Below are 20,739 nucleotides of genomic sequence, written 5' to 3'. Positions count from 1 at the left end.
AAAGGGAGCTACTACGGTCATTGACTCATACAGCACGGAACCAGGTCTCTAGGCCCAACTTACCCACGCCGACCAACATGCCTCCTGTGAGCAGTTTTGGGCCCGATATATCTGAGGACAATAGACCATAGACAATGGGTGCAGGAGGAGGCCATTCGGCCCTTCGTGCCAGCACCGCCATTCAATGTGATTTTGGCTGATCATCCCCAATCAGTACCCTGTTCTTGCCTTCTCCCCATATCTCCTGACTCTGCTATCTTTAAGAGCCCTATCTAGCTCTCTCTTGAAAGTATCCAGAGAACTGGCCTCCACCATCCTCTGAGGCAGAGAATTCCACAGACTCACAACTCTCTGTGAGAAAAAATGTTTCCTTGTCTCCGTTCAAAATGGCTTATCCCTTATTCTTAAACTGTGGCCCCTGGTTGTGGACTTCCCCAACATCGGAAACATGTTTCCTGCCTCAAGCGTGTCCAAACCCTTAACGATCTTTTATGTTTCAATAAGATCTAATCCTTCTAAACTCCAGAGTGTACAAGCATAGCCGCTCCATTCTCTCAGCATATGATAGTCCCGCCATCCCGGGAATTAACCGTGTGAACCTACGCAGCACTCCCTCAATAGCAAGAATGTCCTTCCTCAGATTAGAGGACCAAAACTGCACAAAATACTCCAGGATTGATCTCACTAGGGCCCTGTACAACTGCAGAAGGACCTCTTTGCTCCAATACTCGACTCCTTTTGTTATAAAGGCCAACAGGATGTGCTGGCGCTGGAGAGGCTCCAGAGGGGGTCTACAAGAATGACCCCATGAATGAACAGGTTGACATATGATGAGCGTTTAACGGCACAGTGCTTGTGCTCGCTGGAGCTCGCTGGAGTTTAGAAGGATGGGGGGTGGGGGGGGGGGGGGGTGGGGAGGACCTCACTGAAACTTACCGAACAGTGGGGGGCCTGGATAGAGTGGATGTGTATGGTATATCTGATCTGTTTGGATAGCGTGCAAAACAAAGCTTTTCACTGTACCTCGGTAAACGTGACAATAATGAAGAGATTTTTGATATTCGGGGAATGGAGGGACATGGGTCACGCAGGCAGATAAGTGTTGGCCTTGGCATTTTGTGCAGGAAGGAACTGCAGATGCTTGTTTATACTAAAGATAGACATGTAACTCAGCGGGACAGGCAGCATCTCTGGAAAGAAGAAATGGGTGAGAGAAGACCTGAAACGTCGCCCATTCCTTTTCTCCAGAGATGCTGCCCGATCTGCTGAGTTACTCTGTCTTTGGTCTTGGCATCATGTTCAGCACAGATATTGTGGGCCGAAGGGCCTGTAATGTTAACATAGAAACATAGAAAATAGGTGCAGGAGTAGGCCATTCGGCCCTTCGAGCCTGCACCACCATTCAATACGATCATGGCTGATCATCCAACTCAGTATCCTGTACCTGCCTTCTCTCCATACCCCCTGATCCCTTTAGCCACAAGGGCCACATCTAACCCTCTTAAATATAGCCAATGAACTGGCCTCAACTACCTTCTGTGACAGAGAGTTCCAGAGATTCAACACTCTCTGTGTGAAAAATGTTTTTCTCATCTCGGTCCTAAAAGACTTCCCCCTTATCTTTAAGCTGTGACCCCTTGTCCTGGACTTCCCCAACATTGGGAACAATCTTCCTGCATCTAGCCTGTCCAACCCCTTAAGAATTTTGTAAGTTTCCATAAGATCCCCCCTCAATCTTCTAAATTCTAGCGAGTACAAGCCGAGTCTATCCAGTCTTTCTTCATATGAAAGTCCTGACATCCCAGGAATCAGTCTGGTGAACATTGTGGGAGGAAACCGGAGCGCCCGTGGTCACGGGGAGAACATACAAACATCGTACAGACGGCACCCGTAGTCAGGATGGAACCCGGGTCTCTGGCGCTGTGAGGCAGCAACTCTACCGCGGCGCCACCATGCTGCCCCGTAAAACTAAACCACTTCCCCATTCGCAACACACCGCAGATTCTCACTCAAGCTCAAAATCAAAGTTAGTCTTCAACTAATCAAATAGTAATAAATGGAAAATGCAATTCAGCCACGAGAAATCACTTACTTGATTTATTTTTATTCAGATAATTAGACTTGATGGATTTAAGTAAGCCTGGATAATTCTTCACCTTGGAAATTTGTTTCCAGCCAAGCTGTCTGATATTCATCAATAATCAACGGTTATAAAATAAATAGAGTTTGGGTCAGCTTATTAAAGTATCCGTCATTCACTTCAGTCATTTGCATGGAGGCATTTGAACAGTTTATCTATTTTAATTCTCTTTTAATAATACAAACCCATATATCAGTCAACTTAAAGCTGGCCTGAAGCTACATGTAAGTTATCCTTTATTGCTTTCTGCTTCTGTTTCATTGTGTATTGATTAATAATGAACCAAGACGTGTGAAAGGGGAGCTAAAGCAGACGGAAATAAGACAATGAGGGTGTTGCCAGGACTAGAGGTTGTGAGCTACAGGGAGAGGTTGAGTAGGCTGGGACTCTATTCCTTGGAGCGCACCTCAGGATGAGGGGTGATCCTATAGAGGTGTATAAAATCATGAGAGGAATAAATCGGGTAGATGCACAGAGTCTCTATACCTTGGAGCACAGGAGGATGAGGGGTGATCTTATAGCATATCCACTGAGTCCGCACCGACCAGCGATTCCCGCATACTAACTCTATCCTACACACACTAGAGACAATAGATCGGGTGGATGCACAGAGTCTCTCGCCCAGAATAGGGGAATCGAGGACCAGGGGACATAGGTTTAAGGTGAAGGGGGAAAGATTTAATAGGAATCTGAGGAGTAACTTTTCACACAGAGGGTGGTGGGTGTATGGAACGAGCTGCTGGAGGAGGTAGTTGAGGCTGGTACTGTCGCGCTGTTTAAAAGACATTTGAACAGCTACGTGGACAGGACAGGTTTGGAGGGATATGGGCCAAACACAGGAAGGTGGGACTAGTGTGGATGGGACATGTTGGCCGGCGTGGGCGAGTTGGGCCGAAGGGCCTGTTTCCATGCTGTATCACTCTGCGAGCTTTTATACCGGTTCTTCACAAGTGTCAAGTACAAAGACAGAATTCCAAAAGGCCATCGCTTTAGTACAGGATCAGTGTTGAATCGGACCTCGCATAAATAAATAATGGAACACAAAGAATGTGACTGGGTATTTCCCAGACTGGACAAAATAAAGCAGTGAAGATGTGTACATAAATAATGCAAGCTCTTCCACCGAGATAGCCATTACTTAGACTTTGTTCTCTGTCAAAAGAGCGTCAAACCAGCAGTTACAGTGCCCTCCAAAATGTTTGGGACACAGACCCATCATTTATTTATTTGCCTCTGTACTCCACAATTTGAGATTTGCAATAGATAAAATCACATGTGGTTAAAGTGCACATTGTCAGGTTTTAATAAAGGCCATTTTTATACATTTTGGTTTCACCATGTAGAAATTACAGCTGTGTTTATACATAGTACCCCCCATTTCAGGGCATCATAATGTTTGGGACACAGCAATGTCATGTAAATGAAAGTAGTCATGTTTAGTATTCTATTACATATCCTTTGCGTGCAATGACTGCCTTAAATCTGTGATTCATGGACTTCACCAGTTGCTGGGTGTCTTCTCTGGTGATGCTCTGCCAGGCCTGTATTGCAGCCATCTTTAGCTTATGCTTGTTTTGGGGCCTAGCCCCCTTCAGTTTTCTCTTCAACACATAAAAGGCATGATCAATTGGGTTCAGATTGGGTGATTGACTTGGCCACTCAAGAATTGACCATTTTTTAGCTTTGAAAAACTCCTTTGTTGCTTCAGCAGTATGTTTGGGATCATTGTCTTGATGTAGAATGAACTGCTGGCCAATGAATTTTGAGGCATTTGTTTGAACTTGAGCAGATAGGATGTGTCGATACATTTCAGAATTCATTATGCTACTACCATCAGCAGTTGTATCATCAATGAAGATAAGTGAGCCAGTACCTTCAGCAGCCATACATGCCCAGGCATAACATCCCCACCACCATGTTTCACAGATGAGGTGGCATTCTTTGGATCTTGGGCAGTTCATTCTCTCCTCCATACTTTGCTCTTGCCATCACTGATATGTTAATCTTCATCTCGTCTGTCCACAAGACCTTTTTACAGAACTGTGGTTGCTCTTTTAAGTACTTCTTGGTAAACTGTAACCTGGCCATCCTATTTTTGCAGCTAACCAGTGGTTTGCATCTTGCAGTGTAGCCTCCGTATTTCTGTTCATAAAATCTTCTGCAGACAGTGGTCATTGACAAATCCACACCTGACTCCTGAAGAGTGTTTCTGACCTGTCGGACAAGTGTTTGGGGATTTGTCTTTATTATAGAGAGAATGCTTCTGTCATCAGCTGTGGAGATCTTCCTTGGCCTGCCAGTCCCTTTGCGATTAGTAAGCTCACCAGTGCTCTCTTTAGACAATAGGTGCAGGAGTAGGCCATTCACTGTGATCACCCACAATCAGTACCCCGATCCTGCCTTCTCCCCATATCCCTTGACTCTGCTATCTTTAAGAACTATCTAACTCTCTCATGAAAGCATCCAGAGAATCGGCCTCCACTGCCTTCTGAGGCAGAGAATTCCACAGACCCACAACTCTCTGGGTGAAAAAGTTTCTTCTGATGTTCCAAACAGTTGATTTCAGTACGCTCTAAGGTTCGGCTGATGTCGCTAACAGTTTTATTCTTGTTTCTCAGTCCCATAATGGCTTCTTTGACTTTCATTGGCACAGCTTTGGTCCTCATGTTGATAAACAGCAATAAAAGTTTCCAAAGGTGATGGAAAGACTGGGCGCTGAGAGCACTCTTATACCTGCATTAATGAGGCAATTAAACACACCCTAGCAATTACAAACACCTGTGAAGCCATGTGTCCCAAACACTATGGTGCCCTGAAATGGGGGGAGACTATGTATAAACGCAGCTGTAATTTCTAGCTGGTGAAATTATGTAGAATTTCATAATTCTATGAAATTCTACATAATTTCATTTAATAAAATCTGACAATGTGCACTTTAACCACGTGATTTTTTTTTCTATTACAAATCTCAAATTGTGGAGTACAGTGGCAATTAAATAAATGATGAGCCTTTGTCCCAAACATTATGGAGGGCAGTATAAGCCCAGAAAAATATGTATGTTCCAGTGATCTAAAACTGGCGACTTGCCAAAGATATAAAATAATAAAATCGAAAGGGATTTTATCGGCTGGAGACTTTAGCAATGTCATGATTATATCTCAGTTACAGGTCTTCACAACTGGCATCTTTAACGCATGGCCTGTCCCCGTTAAGAGTTTGTACATCAACCTTTCAGTAAAACAATTTTAATAATTAGAAATAGGAATTAAAGCGCATTTCAATCACATTTCACCTGATGAAATGTAAAATTGACGTGCGATTGGAAACTGGGGTTTAGTTTTCTCACTGAATGAATGATTGGTAATTAAATTGGCGGCAGAGTGGCGCAGCTGGTAGAGCTACTGCCTCACTGCGACAGGGGCCGGGGCGCAGTCGTGGTCTCACCTTCTCCCAGTGACCGCGTGGGTTCCCTCCGGGTGCTCCAGTTTTCCTCCCACATCCCCATGATGTGAGGGTTTGTAGGTTAATTTTAGTTTAGGTTGAGATACAGTGTAGAGACAAGCCCTTCAGTCCAATGTGACCAGCGTCTTTGATTCAAGATTCAAGATTCAAGATAGATTTAATTGTCACGTGTGCCTGATGGCACAGTGAAATGAATTTCCATACAGCCATACAATAAAAATCAACAGGACACAACACACTATAGGGTTTGACATAAAACATCCCCACACAGCAGAATCAAAGTTCCCCACTGTGTGGGAGGCACCAAAGTCAGTCTTCTTCCTCCACTGTTCCCCGTGGTCAGGGCCTCCCCGTGCCCTCCGCAGAGTTGCAGCTACGGGCTTCCCAATGGAGGTTCATTGGACCGCACGCCGGGTGTTATGGTAAAAGTGCAGGCAGGTGGGACTAAGGGGAAAAAAATGTGTTCGGCACGGACTTGTAGGGCTGAGATGGCCTGTTTCCGTGCTGTAATTGTTATATGTTATATGTTATATGTTATATCCCCATGATGTGAGGGGTTGTAGGTTAATTTTAGTTTAGGTTGAGATACAGCGTAGAGCCAAGCCCTTCAGTCCAATATGACCAGCACTTTGAAGTGTGGGAGGAAACTGGAGCGCCCGGAGAAAACCCACGAGGTCACAGGGAGAATGTACAAATTCCACACCGAAAGCACCCATAGTCAGGATCGAACCAAGATACCTGCCGCTATAAAGCAGCAACTATACCGCTCTGCCAAAGTGCCACCGCATTGGCCTCTAAAATTGCCCCTAGTGTATCGGGGGTGGATGAGAAAGTGGGATAACATAGAACTAGTGTGAACGTTCAGCGCGGATCAGTGGGCAGAGGGGCTTGTTTGCACGCTATATCTTTTAATCAATCCATTGACCACATGAAGATAACTTTGTAAGTTCATAAGTGATAAGAGCAGAATTAGGCCATTCGGCCCATCAAGTCTACTCCTCCATTCAATCATGGCTGATCTATCTCTCTCTCCTAACCCCATTCTCCTGCCTTCACCCCATAACCCTTGACACCCCTACTAATTAAGAATCTATTCATCTCTGCCTTAAAAATATCCACTGACTTGTGGACTCCACAGCCGTCTGTGGCAAAGAATTCCACAGATTCACCACCCTCTGACAAAAGAGATTCCTCCTCATCTCCTTCCTAATGGAACGTCCTTTTATTCTGAGGCTGTGACCTCTGGTCCTAGACTCTCCTACTAGTGGAAACATCCTCTCCACATCCGCCCTATCCAGGCCTTTCACTATTCGGTAAGTTTCAATGAGGTCCCCACCTCATCCTCCTAATCTCAAGCGAACACAAAGAACTAGTCGGGATTGCACATTGGGTGACAATGAAACTGATCATCATTCAGGCTATTCCCACTGGCCCCAGTGCGAGAAAGATTTGCCTCCACGCTTCTCCAATGTGCAGCTCCCACGCCTGAGGCTGGCTTTACTGAAGATTCATGAATATTATGGAGATGATCTTGATATGTGCCAGCTGACAGCTTCATTAGACGTTCCAGCTAATATTCGACCTGTTAGGCATCCGAGTCATGTATTTACTTTGCCATCATTGTTTTTGAAAAGCTTCCATTTGCCAATTACATTGCTGAGCCCAGTTCCTGTAGCTTGATGTTTTTTGTCTAATGATCAAAGCACATTGATGCATCAAATTGACTTGGAGTGTTTAGCAGGCCATGGAAGAAGGCAATTGATCTGACTGCAAAATATGTAATAGACATGATTACACGATAGTAATCACAATGCACACTATGCCACAAAGTTGCAGATCGGAGCTTGGTGATGGCGTGATAGAGGACGTTCGGTCCATTGAGATGACACCGTTAGAGTCAAAGAGTGATAGCCCTGTCCCACGGTGCGAGTTCATTCCAAGAGCTCTCCCGAGTTAAAAAAAAATCAAACTCGTGGTAAGCACGGAGAATGAATGTGGCGGGTGCATCGGAGCTCGGGGACGTCTTTTCTAACGGCAGGTACTCGGGAAGACTCACTAACGGCAGGTAAGCACTGGAAGACTTGTGAAGATTATTAAAAATGTCCACGAAAGCCCCGAGTACCGACGAGCGGCCATTACCGTAAATCCCCGAGTTCGAGTCAGGGCAAACTCGGGAGAGCTCTTGGAATGAACTCGTACCGTGGGACAGGGGTTTGACACAGCATGGAATTTGGCCCTTCGACCAACATGTCCCCACTACACTAGTCCCACCAGCTTGCGTTTTGCCCATCTTCCTCCAAACCTGTCTTATCCATGTACAACTGTTTCATAAACGTTAGGATAGTCCCTGCCTCAACTACCTCCTCTGGCAGCTTGTTCCATACACCCACCACCCTTTGTGCGAAATAGTTACCTCTCAGATTCCTATTAAATCTTTGCCCCTTCACCTTAAACCAATGTCCTCTGGTGCTCGATTCTCCTAATCTGGGCGAGAGACTCTGCATCTACCCGATCTATTATCTCATGATTTTATACTTTTCTTGGAACATAGAACACGTTAATTAGTTATATGAGCAGAATTAGGCCATTAGGCCCATCAAGTCTACTCCGCCATTCAATCATGGCTGATCTATCTTCCCCTCTCAACCCCATTCTCCTGCCTTCGCCCCATAATCCTTGACACCTGTACTAACCAACAATATGTCAATCTCCACCTTAAAAATATCCATTGACTTGGCCTCCACAGTCTTCGGTGGCAATGAGTTCCACAGATTCACCACCTGACTAAATAAATTACTCCTCATCTCTTTCCTAAAGATCTATCCTTTTATTCTGAGGCTGTGCCCTCTGGTCCTATACTGGTGGACTAGTACTATGCACTTGTGAAAACATCCTCTCCACATCCACTCTATCCAGGCCTTTCACTATTTGGTAAGTTTCAATGAGGTGTCCCCTCATCCTTCTAAACTCCAGTGAGTACAGGCCCAGCGCCGCCAAACGCTCATCATATGTTAACCCTTTCATTCAATTGACAACAGACAATAGACAATAGGTGCAGGAGTAGGCCATTCGGCCCTTCGAGCCAGCACCATTCAATGTGATCATGGCTTATCATCCCTAATCAGTAACCCGTTCCTGCCTTCTCCCCATATCCGCTATTTTTAAGAGCCCTATCTAGCTCTCTCTTGAAGGCATCCAGAGAACCTGCCTCCACTGCCCTGTGAGGCAGAGAATTCCACACTCACCACTCTCTGAGAAAAAAAGTGTTTCCTCGTCTCCGTTCTAAGTGGCTTACACTTTATTCATCAACTGTGGCCCCTGCATCTGGACTCCCTCAACATCGGGAACATGTTTCCTGCCTCTAGCGTGTCCAAACCCTTAACAATCTTATATGTTTCAATGAGATACCCTCTCATCCTTCTAAACTCCAGAGTGTACAAGCCAAGCTGCTCCATTCTCTCAGCATATGGCAGTCCAGTCCCGGGAATTAACCTTGTAAACCTACGTTGCACTCCCTCAATAGCAAGAATGTCCTTCCTCAAATTAGTGGACCAACACTGCACACAATACTCTAGGTGCAGTCTCACTAGGCTCTGTACAAGTACAGAAGGACCTCTTTGCTCCTATATTCGATTCCTCTTGTTATATTCCTGGGATTATTCTAGTAAACCTCTGGGCCATCTACAATGCCAGTGCACACTTGGCCCGATATGCGGCCCAGAACGGCTCACAATGGTCCATAGAATAGTACTTTTAGATAATCAGGGAATGGAGGGCAGAGACACAGTTCTTCAGCCCACGATGTCTGTGCCAAACATGATGCCAAGACTAATTCTCATCTACCTACACATATTCCATAGCTCTCCATCCTTTACCCACCCATGTAGAACACAGTGCCAAGTTCAACTCATTTCTACTACCTGCACGTGATCCATATCCCTCCATTATCTAAACGCCTCTAAAACTCCACTATCGTATCTGCCTCCACCACCGGCAGCGCGTTCCAGGCACCCACATCATCCCTCTGAAAAATACCGCGGAAAATACTTGCCCCGCTCCTATCCACCAGTCTTTGCCCCTCTCACCTTAAAGTTTGTACGTTCTCCCTCATGAATTATCTCTGGGAACTTTGGTTTCCTCCCACACTCCAAAGATGTGCAGATTAATTGGCCCCTGTAAATTGTACATTGACCAGCTTGTGGGACAGTGCTAGTGTATGGGGTTATCGCTGGTAAGCATGGACTCGGTGGGCCGAAGGGCCTGTTTCTGCACAGTATCTCTAAAGTAAAGTCTAAAGTTTAGTGCAGGATAAAGTCCGATTAAAGATAGTTTGAAGGTCTCCAATGAGGTCAGGAGTTGGTGAAGTTTCAGGATGCATAAAGCGAAAACATTTCAGGACACGAAAAGCGACGGAAAATTCAGGATGCAAAATGCACCAAAATTTCAGGACGCGAAAGGCGACAAAAATTCAGCTCGCGGAAAGCGACGAAAATTCAGCATGCTCTCTGGTTGTGGTAAGATGGTTCAGTTTCCTGATAACAGCTGGGAAGAAACTGTCCCTGAATCTGGAGATGTGCGTTTTCACACTTCTGTGCCTCTTGCCTGATGGAAGAGGGGAGAAGAGGGAGTGACCGGGGGTGCGACTGGTCCTTGATTTTGCTGATTCTTCTTCTTCTTCAGACTGATTGCTATTCATTGCAGAGTTCACTTCCTATGTGATTCAGGCAGGTGCCAGCATCTCCTACACTCGAAGCAGCACAAAATATGGCAACAGATCGGATCCAACGGAGAACATAGTAGAAAGTGTTGCTCTCCTATTTTAGTGCCATCTTCAAAACATTAGTACCAGATGCCACGTTCAAATTCGACGAGGTTAATGTTGGTGCATTAGTCAACCTATTTACTTCAATCTGTGTATAAATTCATGAGAGGAATAGATCATGTAGATGCACAGAGTCTCTTGCCTAGAGTAGGTGAATCGTGGACCAGAGGACAGAGGTTTGAGGTGAGGGGGAAAAGATTTAATAGGAATCTGAGGAGTAACATTTTCACACAAAGAGTGGTGGGTGTATGGAACAAGCTGCCAGAGGAGGTAGCTGAGGAAGGGACTATCCCAACATTTGAGAAAAGCTAGACAGGTACATGGATAAGACAGATTTAGACAATAAACAATAAACAATAGACAATAGGTGCAGGAGTAGGACATTAGGCCCTTCGAGCCAGCACCGCCAGTCACTGTGATCATGGCTGATCATCCACCATCAGTACCCCGTTCCTGCCTTCTCCCCATATTCCCTGACTCCGCTGATTTTAATAGCTCTATCTAACTCTCTCGTGAAAGCATCCAGAGAATTGGCCTCCACTGTCTTCTGAGGCAGAGAATACCGCAGATTCACGACTTTCTGGGTGAAAAAGATTTCCCTCATCTCCGTTCTAAATGCCCTACCCCTTATTCTTAAATGTGGCCCCTGGTTCTGGACTCCCCCAACATCGGCAACATGGAGGAATATGGGCCAAAACGTGAGCAGGTGTGACTAGTGTAGCTGGGGCATGTTGGCCGGTGTGGGCACATTGGACTGTATGACTCTGTATGACTATATAGACAACATTCGTTTACAGAAATCGATTAATAGGGTAGGAACTTTTTGAAATTTGATGTATTAAAATCATGTTTTAGTGCATTGTAGAAGTATGATTTCAATGTTTTTTGTATGAAGTATTTTTAAGAGGTAACTTTTTAAGGGGTAACTTTATCCACACAAAGGGTGATGTGTGTATGGAACAAGCTGCCAGAGGAGGTAGTTGAGGCAGGGACCATCCCAACATTTAAGAAAAAGTTAGACTGATACATGGATAGGACAGGTTTGGAGGTATGGACCAAAAGCAGGTAGCGTAGCTGGGGCATGTTGGCGGGTGTGGGCAAGTTGCGCCGAAGGGCCTGTTTTCACACTGTATCACTCTATGACTACATTATACCTCCACCATGCATGAATGCTTCAAAATCAAGAGATTGAGTTTTATTGCCATACTAGACTAAGTGGGACCCGTTGGGTCCCAGCATCACATGGGAGGGCTGGTCACCAACGCAATATTCCACCTCTCCACCAATTCCAATATTGCGCACCAGTGGGGGGGGGCGGGGCTTTCTGTTGCGCTAGTATGGGTTTGTGGGCTGAAGGTACGGGTTTCCAGAGGGCTAGTATAAACATTGTGGGCTGAATGGATGCTTGGACTGGCATCCAACTGTTGCAATGATTTTAAAAGCCAAGGCAAACAATTGGGCTGCAGCCACTCGACAACCAAAATTCATTTTGTGAACACAAATTTTTTTTAAAAGCGAGGCAATCAATTGGGCTGCAGCCACCCGACAACCAAAATTGATTTTCGAGGGACACACACAAACTGGAGTAAAAAAGCGAGGCAAACAATCGGGCTGCAGACACGTGACAGCCGCTCCTTGAGGGGACTCCCCATGGAGTAGACTTTCGTTCAGTGTTATTCATCTCCCCAGAGAGCCGTCTCCCCCCTCTCTCCCCTCTCTCTCTCCCCTCTCTCTCTTCCCCCTCTCTTCCTCCCTCTCCTCCCTCTCTCCCCCCTCTCTCTCGTCCTCTCTCTCCCCCTCTCTTCCTCCCCTAACTGTCTCTCTCCTCTCTTTCCCCTAACTGTCTCTCTCTCCTCTCTTTCCTCTAACCCTCTCTCCCCTCTCTCTTTTTTTCTTTTTCAAAGACTTTATTCAACACATCAAATAATACAACAGATCAAGTCATACACAAAACGAACTTACATTATATTGTGTCATTATAGTACAACATTACAATCATTATTCACAATACTCTCAACCCCACGCGGTGACCAGCGCCCACGGAATACCTCCAAAGTCCCCGTGAGCACCGCATGTTCCCTCTCCAGGGACACACGTGCACGGACGTAGGCCCGAAAGAGGGGCAAGCAGCCGACTCTTGCCTGACCATCCATTCTCCCCCCCTCTTTCTCTCTCTCTCTCCCTTCTCTCTCTCCCCCTCTACTCTCTCTCCCCCTCCCTCTCTCTCTCCTCACTCTCCCCCTCTTTCCCCCCTCTCTCTCTTTCTCCCTCTCTCTTTCTCCCTCTCCACATACTCTCCCCTCTCTCTGTCTCTCTTCTCTCTCACCTCTCTCTCTTCCCCCCCCTCTCTCTCTCTCACTCCTCTCTCTCCCCCATTTCTCCCTCCCACCTCACTCTCCCCACTGCTCTCTTTCCCCTCTCTTTCTCCTCTGTCCTCTATCTCCTCTTTCTCTTTGCCCCTCCATCTCTCTCTCTTTCCCCCTCTCCCTCTTCCCCCCCTCTCTCTCCCTCTCTCTTCTCCCCCTCTCTCCCATTCTCTCCTCTCCCCCCCTCTCTCTCCCCTTCTCTAGCCCTCGCTCCCTTCCCCCTCTCTCCCCCTCTCTCTCTCCCCTACCTCTCTCTCCTCTCCCCCCCATTTCTCCCTCTTCTCTCTCTCCATTCACGCCCCCTGTATCTGCCCTCTCTCTCCTCTCACCCCCATTCTCTCTCTCCCCACTGTCTCCCTGTCTCCTTCCCCCCTCTCTCTCTCTCTCTCCACCTCCCTTTGAGAGTCTGTTCCTTCGGCACAGAGACTCTCACGGCAGCGGCGCAACGCTTCCGACGCCTCCGACGGCCCGGGACTCTCGCACTGCACCATGGCCGGAACTGCAACTAGCGACTCGCCAGCCCCGCAAACACTCGCCTACCCGGCAAACACTCGCCCGACCCGCAAACACTCGCCAGCCCTGACTCCCCGCATCGGTATCTGCCCGCTGCTCCCGTCCATCCCTCAGCCCCGGCTCTCCAACACCCGCGGACCATGCAGTCTATCTGAGTTTTGACATTTTCGTTGATCACAGAATTCCCACCACAGAGCGTGAGAAACTTTCTGATCAGCGTGAGGGCGTGAGACTTTATTCAAATGCGTGATTCTCACGCTCAAAGCGTGAGAGTTGGCAGCCCTGTGTTATCCGTTGAGTACTGTGTTTACAGACCTGAGTTGGAAGGAACTGCAGGTGCTGGCTTAAACCGAAGATAGACACAAAAAGCTGGAGTCACTCAGCGGGATGGACAGCACATCTGGAGAACAGGAATAGGTGATGTTCCGGGTCTCGACCCAAAACCCCATCAATTCCCTTTTCTCCAGAGATAATAAACAATAGACAATAGGGGCAGGAGTAGGCCAATCGGCCCTTCGAGCCAGCACCGCCATTCACAGTGATCATGGCTGATCATCCCCAATCAATACCCCGGTCCTGCCTTCTCCCCATATCCCCTGACTCCGCTATCTTTAAGAGCTCGATCTAACTCTCTCTTGAAAGTATCCAGAGAATTGGCCTCCACTGCCTTCTGTGGCTGAGAATTCCACAGGTTCACAACCTGTGAAAAAGTGTTTCCTCATCTCCGATCTAAATGGCTTACCCCTTATTCTTAAACTGTGTGGCCCCTGGTTCAGGACTCCCCCAACATCGGGAACATGGACGACCCGCTGAGTTACACCAGGTTTTTGTGTTTACAGCCCTGTTGTGCTGCTGCAAGTAAGAATTCCGTTGTTCTGTCTCGGTACATATCATGCTAATACACTCTTGACTCTTGACACTTCTATCTTTCATGGTGGATAGTTGCCTTACAGCAGAATTATCTGTACATCTAGACACACAAACGTGAGGAATATGAGCGCAGGGCCAGCCAGCTGGGGGTTAATCGGAGGCCACAGGTAGATACGTTGCTGCAGGTGCACTTACGTGGGATGTGAGAAGCGGTCGATGAGCGTGACCTTCTCCACGAGGTCGCCCCCGATATTACGCACCAAATCATAGAAGTCATTTTCCTCATATCCTTCATGTGGAATCCAAAAAGAGATGTCGTTTACCAAAGGCGGGTATTTGCTGAATGGCTGTGAAAAATAAAAATAAAACCAGTTAGGGCATTTTTATTTCTTTACAGCGCTGTTGGCTGGAGCGGAAAAGTGGCGCAGCGGTAGAGTTGCTGCCTCACTGCGCCAGAGACCCGGGTTTCATCCTCACTACAGGTGCTGCCTGTACGGAGTTTGCACGTTCTCCAGCACTCTGTGAAACTTCACCTTTTCATGTTCTCCAGAGATGCTGCCTGATCCGCTGAGTTACTCCAGCACTCCGTGAAACGTCACCTATCCATGTTCTCCAGAGATGCTGCCTGACCCGCTGAGTTACTCCAGCACTTTATTTTTCACAATATTCCAGCATTTGCAGTTCCTTGTGCCTCCTAGTGTATTTTCTGTACAAGATCTTTGATGCTTCCAAGTCCGGCCTCTTGCACACCTTCAGAGTTAATGTGAAAATCTGCAAAGGACCTTAACTTTGTGATAGACACAGAGTGCTGGAGTAACTCAGCAGGTCAGGCAGCATCTGCAGCATAACTCAGCGGGTCAGGAGAACATGGATAGGTGACGTTTCACAGAGTGCGAGTAACTTCACAGCATGTGTTGATGCAGATGCTGGAGTAACTGCTGGAGAGGGTCAGCAGCATCTATGGAGCATCTAGGTGACGTTTCGGGCCGAACATCAGACTGGGTAGCAGCATGTCTGAACATAGATAGATGATTCACAGAGTGCTGGAGTAACTCAGCGGGTCAGGCAGCATCTCTGGAGTGAAGGAACGGGTGACTGTGGCTCTGTACTGACCTTGTTTAATACTGCTGCTAAAAATGACCTCTTTGTCTGAATTTCTGGCAGGTTCGCTCCCTATGTATGTTAGTGTCAAACATTGTTTGCTAATGTCCTGGTAAAGCATAATTGAACATACTGGCACATTAAAGTGGCGATATGAAGTGGCGATACATCTCTGTCATTTCACTTCCATGTGGGCTCTGAGCTGGCACCCGTCTCTCTCATTCATTCTTCACTCTACAGATTGACAAGGCTGAGCTATTTCCTTCCAGGACAGGTATCTATCTTACACAGGCTATCAGATGCCAAATTGACTGTGTACTTCAGTCCTTTGTCTGAGATGCGAACCAATCCAAATCAGAAGTGACAATGTACTTGAGTTTTAACTTCTGATTTTGCGCTCCAACCTCGGCCAGCGCTGCCGCCTAGCTTCACTTACTCGTTCAGAGCCACTCAAAGTTCAGCAAACGGACCTCGCAGATGGAAAGCTGAGGGTTCAGGTCAAACTCAGAAACCTGAGCATGCAGTCCAGTAGATGCAAGGAACTGCAGATGCTGTTTCACCACGAGACCCTTATTCAGACTGGAAAGCCTTTTCAAAGTTGGCATACCTTGAGGAGATTTTGCAGTGGAACGGAGAAATGTACAAAAAAAAAAGAACGGCAGATGCTGGTTTATTTTTTAAAAAGACACAATATTCTCCAGGGAGGCTGCCGACCTGGCCCGCTGGTTACTCCGCTGAGTCACCTATCCTCCACAGCTGAGTTACTCCAGCACTCTGTGAAACGTCACCTATCCATGTTCTCCACAGATGCTGCTGCCTGACCCACTGAAACGTCACCTATCCATGTTCTCCAGCACTCTGTGAGTTACTCCGCACTCACGTATCCATGTTCTCCACAGATGCTGCCTGACCCGCTGAGTTACTCCAGCACTCTGTGAAACGTCACCTATCCATGTTCTCCACAGATGCTGCTGCCTGACCGCTGAGTTACTCCACATCTTGATCCTTGTTTCTATATTTAATTTATTTTTATTGGCGGAAAAAAAAAATGACAGTACATCTGACGTATTGCATTACATGACCCTCCATTTTGTTTTTATATATAACAAAATAACCCTTACCCACCCTCCCTAAACACCCCTGGGCAGTTATTGTTTTCGCAATACAAATATATCACAAATACAAATGCACAATTTAACAATAATAAAATAACAAAACAGAAAAAATGCGGCTCCCCACTTAATGTCATGCCCTCAGTCAATACGTAGCTCCTTTAGACCCTCAAAGTATGATAAAAAGTTCCTTGTTTCTAAAGTGGTTCAATGGTCCTTACTTGTCTCATGTACTGAGGAAGTGTAAAATTAATTTTGTATAGTTCCCAACAAGTCTCACTATGATACACCTTAGATAAGCATCGCAGGTACAGTATAAATGTATAGTAGCAGTGTACAGAGTCACAGGAACTTGCATGAGCAGGTGGGCATGGACTCGATGGGCCGATTGGCCTGTTTCCGCGCTGTATCTCCAAACGATGCTCAAGTGCTTCTGCAGCAACTCAAAGAAACATTCATCTTTTTTGCTCTATCAATCTCTATCAATTTACTGTACACAGCCATTCTTTCTTCTAACTGTTATGTTCATAAGCTCAGATGTAAGCAGCGATTTACACAGCCAATTATCACAGTACTGACCCTCGTTTGCTGAAGCCTCGCTAACGGTGACATGTAGCGGCGAGTCTCTCTTCAAAGACGCGCAGGCAATAATTCTGCAACTTGTTATGTCTTTGCTGTGCTGTTCGTTAAACATCACCCGACTCTAACAGCTCACGGTACACCCTAATTAGTACTCCATGGATGGATTCACTTCAGTGGTCGCTGAGTTGCAGAGGCGACCACTTAGCAGCGCATCCAGGAAAAGTACTGAACATCAACCAGTCCTTCGAAGGGAGGATCAGGGACTGCTATGTTCTTAGTTTCACTGAAACCGCAGCTCAGCCCAGCTCACCAACTTCAGACTTTAGATGTGAGAGATACAACGCGGAAACAGGCCCTTCCATTCCACCCATACACTTCACACAGGCCCTTCCATTCCACCTATACAATTTACAATTATTTCTACAGAAGACAATTAACCTACAAACCTGCACGTCTTTGAAGTGTGGGAGGAAACCAGAGCACCTGGAGAAAACCCACGTGGTCACGGGGAGAACGTGCAAACTGCGTACAGACTGCACCCGTAGTCAGGATGGAACCCGGGTCTCTGGCGCTGTGAGGCAGTAACTCTACCGCTGCACCACCGTCCTGTTCGATGCCACCTCACAGCCCTGTCGCACGGTACGAGTTAATTTTGTGTGTGGAATTCTCTGCCTCAGAGGGCGGTGGAGGCCGGTTCTCTGAATGCTTTCAAGAGAGAGCTAGATAGGGCTCTTAAAAATAGCGGAGTCAGGGGATATGGGGAGAAGGCAGGAACCGGGTACTGATTGGGGATGATCAGCCTTGAATGGCGGTGCTGGCTCGAAGGGCCGAATGGTCTACTCCTGCACCTATGGTCTATTCCAAGAGCTCTCCCGGGTTTAAAAAAAAACAAATTTGTGGTAAGCACGGAGCTCCGATGCAGCGGGTACGTCGGAGCTCGGGGGCGTCTCTTAGCGCTAACGGCAGGTATTCGGGAAGACTCGCTAACGGCAGGTAGGCACAGGAAGACTCGTGAAGATTTTTCAACACGATGAAAAATGTCCACGAGAGCCCCGAGTACCGACGAGTGGCCATTACCGTAAATCTCCGAGTTCAAATCAGGGCAATCTCGGGAGAACTCTTGGAATGAACTCGTACCGTGGGACCTGGATTTTAGGCTTTGCCCATTCATCATATGGATCATGCAGAATCCTCCAGCAGGCGATAGTGGGTGGTGTTGCAAATTGGAAGATCAAACGTAATGCGAAAATATACAATGGATGGCATGACCCTTCATTGGTCCCAAGGGCACAATGGTGCAGCTCGTAGAGCTACTGCTTCACAGGGCCAGAGACCCGGGTTCAATCCTGTTCTCGCGTGCTGTTAAAAGGTCATAAGTGATAGGAGCAGAATTAGTCCATTCGGCCCATCAAGTCTACTCCGCCATTCAATCATGGCTGATCTATCTCTTTCTCCTAACCCCATTCTCCTGCCTTCTCAGGTTTGAAGGTTAATTCACTGGATGTTTTCAAGAGAAAGTTACATTTAGCTCTTAGGGCTAAAGGAATCAAGGGATACGGGGAAAAGGCAGGAACGGGGTACTGATTTTAGATAATCAGCCATGATCATATTAAATGGCGGTGTTGGCTCAAAGGGCCGAATGGCCTACCGCTGCGCCTATTTTTCTATGTTTCTCCCCATAACCCCCCGTATTAATCGGGAATCTATCTATCTCTGTCTGTGTGGAGTTTGCACGTTCTCCCTGTGGGGTTGGGGTTTTCTCCAGGTGCCCTAGTTTCCTCCCACGTCCCAAAGACGTGCGGGTTTGTAGGTTAATTGTCCCTGTGCAAATTGTCCCCGAGTGTGCATCTCAGTCCCTTGTTCTGCTCCCGACGCATGTGGCTGTTTGACCAAGTACGATATCAACTGGATCTTTAGGTTTGTGAATGACACCACTCTTATCGGCCAGATCAACGAACAGATCAATGAGACGGAGTACGAGAAGGAGATCGGACACCCAGTGTCACGGTCTCAGGACAATAACCGGCCCCTCCATGTCGGCTGGACAAAAGAGACATAGTTGACTGAAGCAAACGGGTGGGGAACCTGCAGCCTTCTGAATGAATCCAAATTTTGTAGAACAAATCCTTTTATTTTTATTAATATGTTTTTGTTCATCTTTTATTATTTTTATTTTAATCTTAAAATTAACCTCTTTAAAATACCAAAGAGTAAAAGAAGATTCAACGATATAACACTCACCGACTGACGGCCACAATTAAAACATTAGTAAGTCATGAGGGCTATTTTAACAAAATAATGTACATTTTGAGGTATATCTAATTGAAGTTTCTTGGATGCGGCCTTGTTAGATTACAGCTAACTTAATGCGGCATTCTGACCTGAAAAGGTTCCCCACCCCTGCTTTAGACTGTACTTTAGACTTTAGACATACGTGTTCTTCGACTCACCGAGCCCGCGCCGACCAGCGATCGCCCGAGCACTATCCTACATACGAGGAACAATTCATTGTTTTTCTTTAACAAACCCAATTAGCCTACAGACCAGAAGGTAGACAAAAATGCTGGAGAAACTCAGCGGGTGCAGCAGCATCTATGGAGCGAAGGAAATAGGCAACGTTTCGGCCCGAAACGTTGTCTATTTCCTTCGCTACATAGATGCTGCCGCGCCCGCTGAGTTTCTCCAGCATTTTTGTCTACCTTCGATTTTCCAGCATCTGCGGATCCTTCTTAAACATTTAACCCTACAAACTAGTGCGTCTTTGGAGTGTGGGAGGAAAACGGAGCACCCGGAAAAAACCTATGTGGTCACGGGGAGAATGAGCAAACTCTGTACATACAGCACCCGTAGTCAGGATTGAACCCAGGTCTCAGGCGCTGCGAAGGCAGGAACTCTACCGCTGCGCCACCGTGCCGTCATTTCACACCCCCTTCCCGGAGGCGCGGACATGGAGTTTTACGCTTAACTCAACCTCATTTGAGTAAGGACATCCTTGTGATTGAGGCAGTGCAGCGTAGGTTCACGAGATTGATCCCTGGGATGGCGGGGCTGTCATATGAGGAAAGATTGAAAAGACTAGGCTTGTATTCTCTGGAGTTTAGAAGGATGAGGGGAAGATCTTATAGAAACATATAAAATTATAAAAGGACTGGACAAGCTAGATGCAGGAAAAATGTTCCCAATGTTGGGTGAGTCCAGAACCAGGGGCCACAGTCTTAGAATAAAGGGGAGGCCATTTAAGACTGAGGTGAGAAATAACTTTTTCACCCAGAGAGTTGTGAATTTGTGGAATTTCCTGCCACAGAGGGCAGTGGAGGCCAAATCACTGGATGGATTTAAGAGAGAGTAATAGCCCTGTCCCACGGTACAAGTTCATTCCAAGAGCTCTCCCGAGTTTAAAAAAAATCAAACTCGTGGTAAGCACGGAGAATGAATGTAGCGGGTACGTTGGAGCTCAGTGACGTCTCTTAGCGGCTCGTAACGCCAATGGCAGGTACTCAGGAACACTCGCTAATGGCAGGTAAGCACGGGAAGACTCGTGAAGATTTTTCAACACGTTGAAAAATGTCCATAAGAGCCCCGAGTACCGACGAGTGGCCATTATGAAACGGGGGGATGAAATGAGACCTGGGTGTCATGGTACACCATTCATTGAAAGTAGGCATGCAGGTGCAGCAGGCAGTGAAGAAAGTGAATGGTATATTAGCATTCATAGCAAAAGGATTTGAGTATAAGAGCAGGGAGGTTGGAGTATTGCGTACAGTTTTGGT

The 20,739-nt window shown here is 46.7% G+C and overlaps 1 protein-coding gene across 1 annotated transcript in view; it reads right to left on the bottom strand.

Annotated features, from left to right (window-relative positions):
* Positions 1-20,739, bottom strand: part of fars2 (phenylalanyl-tRNA synthetase 2, mitochondrial) — a 363,050-nt gene that overhangs the window by 57,728 nt on the left and 284,583 nt on the right. Inside the window, exon 8 of the mRNA XM_055653812.1 lies at positions 14,370-14,521. Within this exon, the coding sequence (XP_055509787.1) occupies positions 14,370-14,521 (152 nt within the window). The remainder of the gene's footprint in view (positions 1-14,369; positions 14,522-20,739) is intronic.

This window comes from Leucoraja erinacea, chromosome 2, assembly GCF_028641065.1.
Source record: "Leucoraja erinacea ecotype New England chromosome 2, Leri_hhj_1, whole genome shotgun sequence".
NCBI classification, from domain to species: domain Eukaryota; kingdom Metazoa; phylum Chordata; class Chondrichthyes; order Rajiformes; family Rajidae; genus Leucoraja; species Leucoraja erinaceus.
Note: the sequence above shows the minus strand (reverse complement) of the source record. Positions and strands in the feature narration are given on the sequence as shown.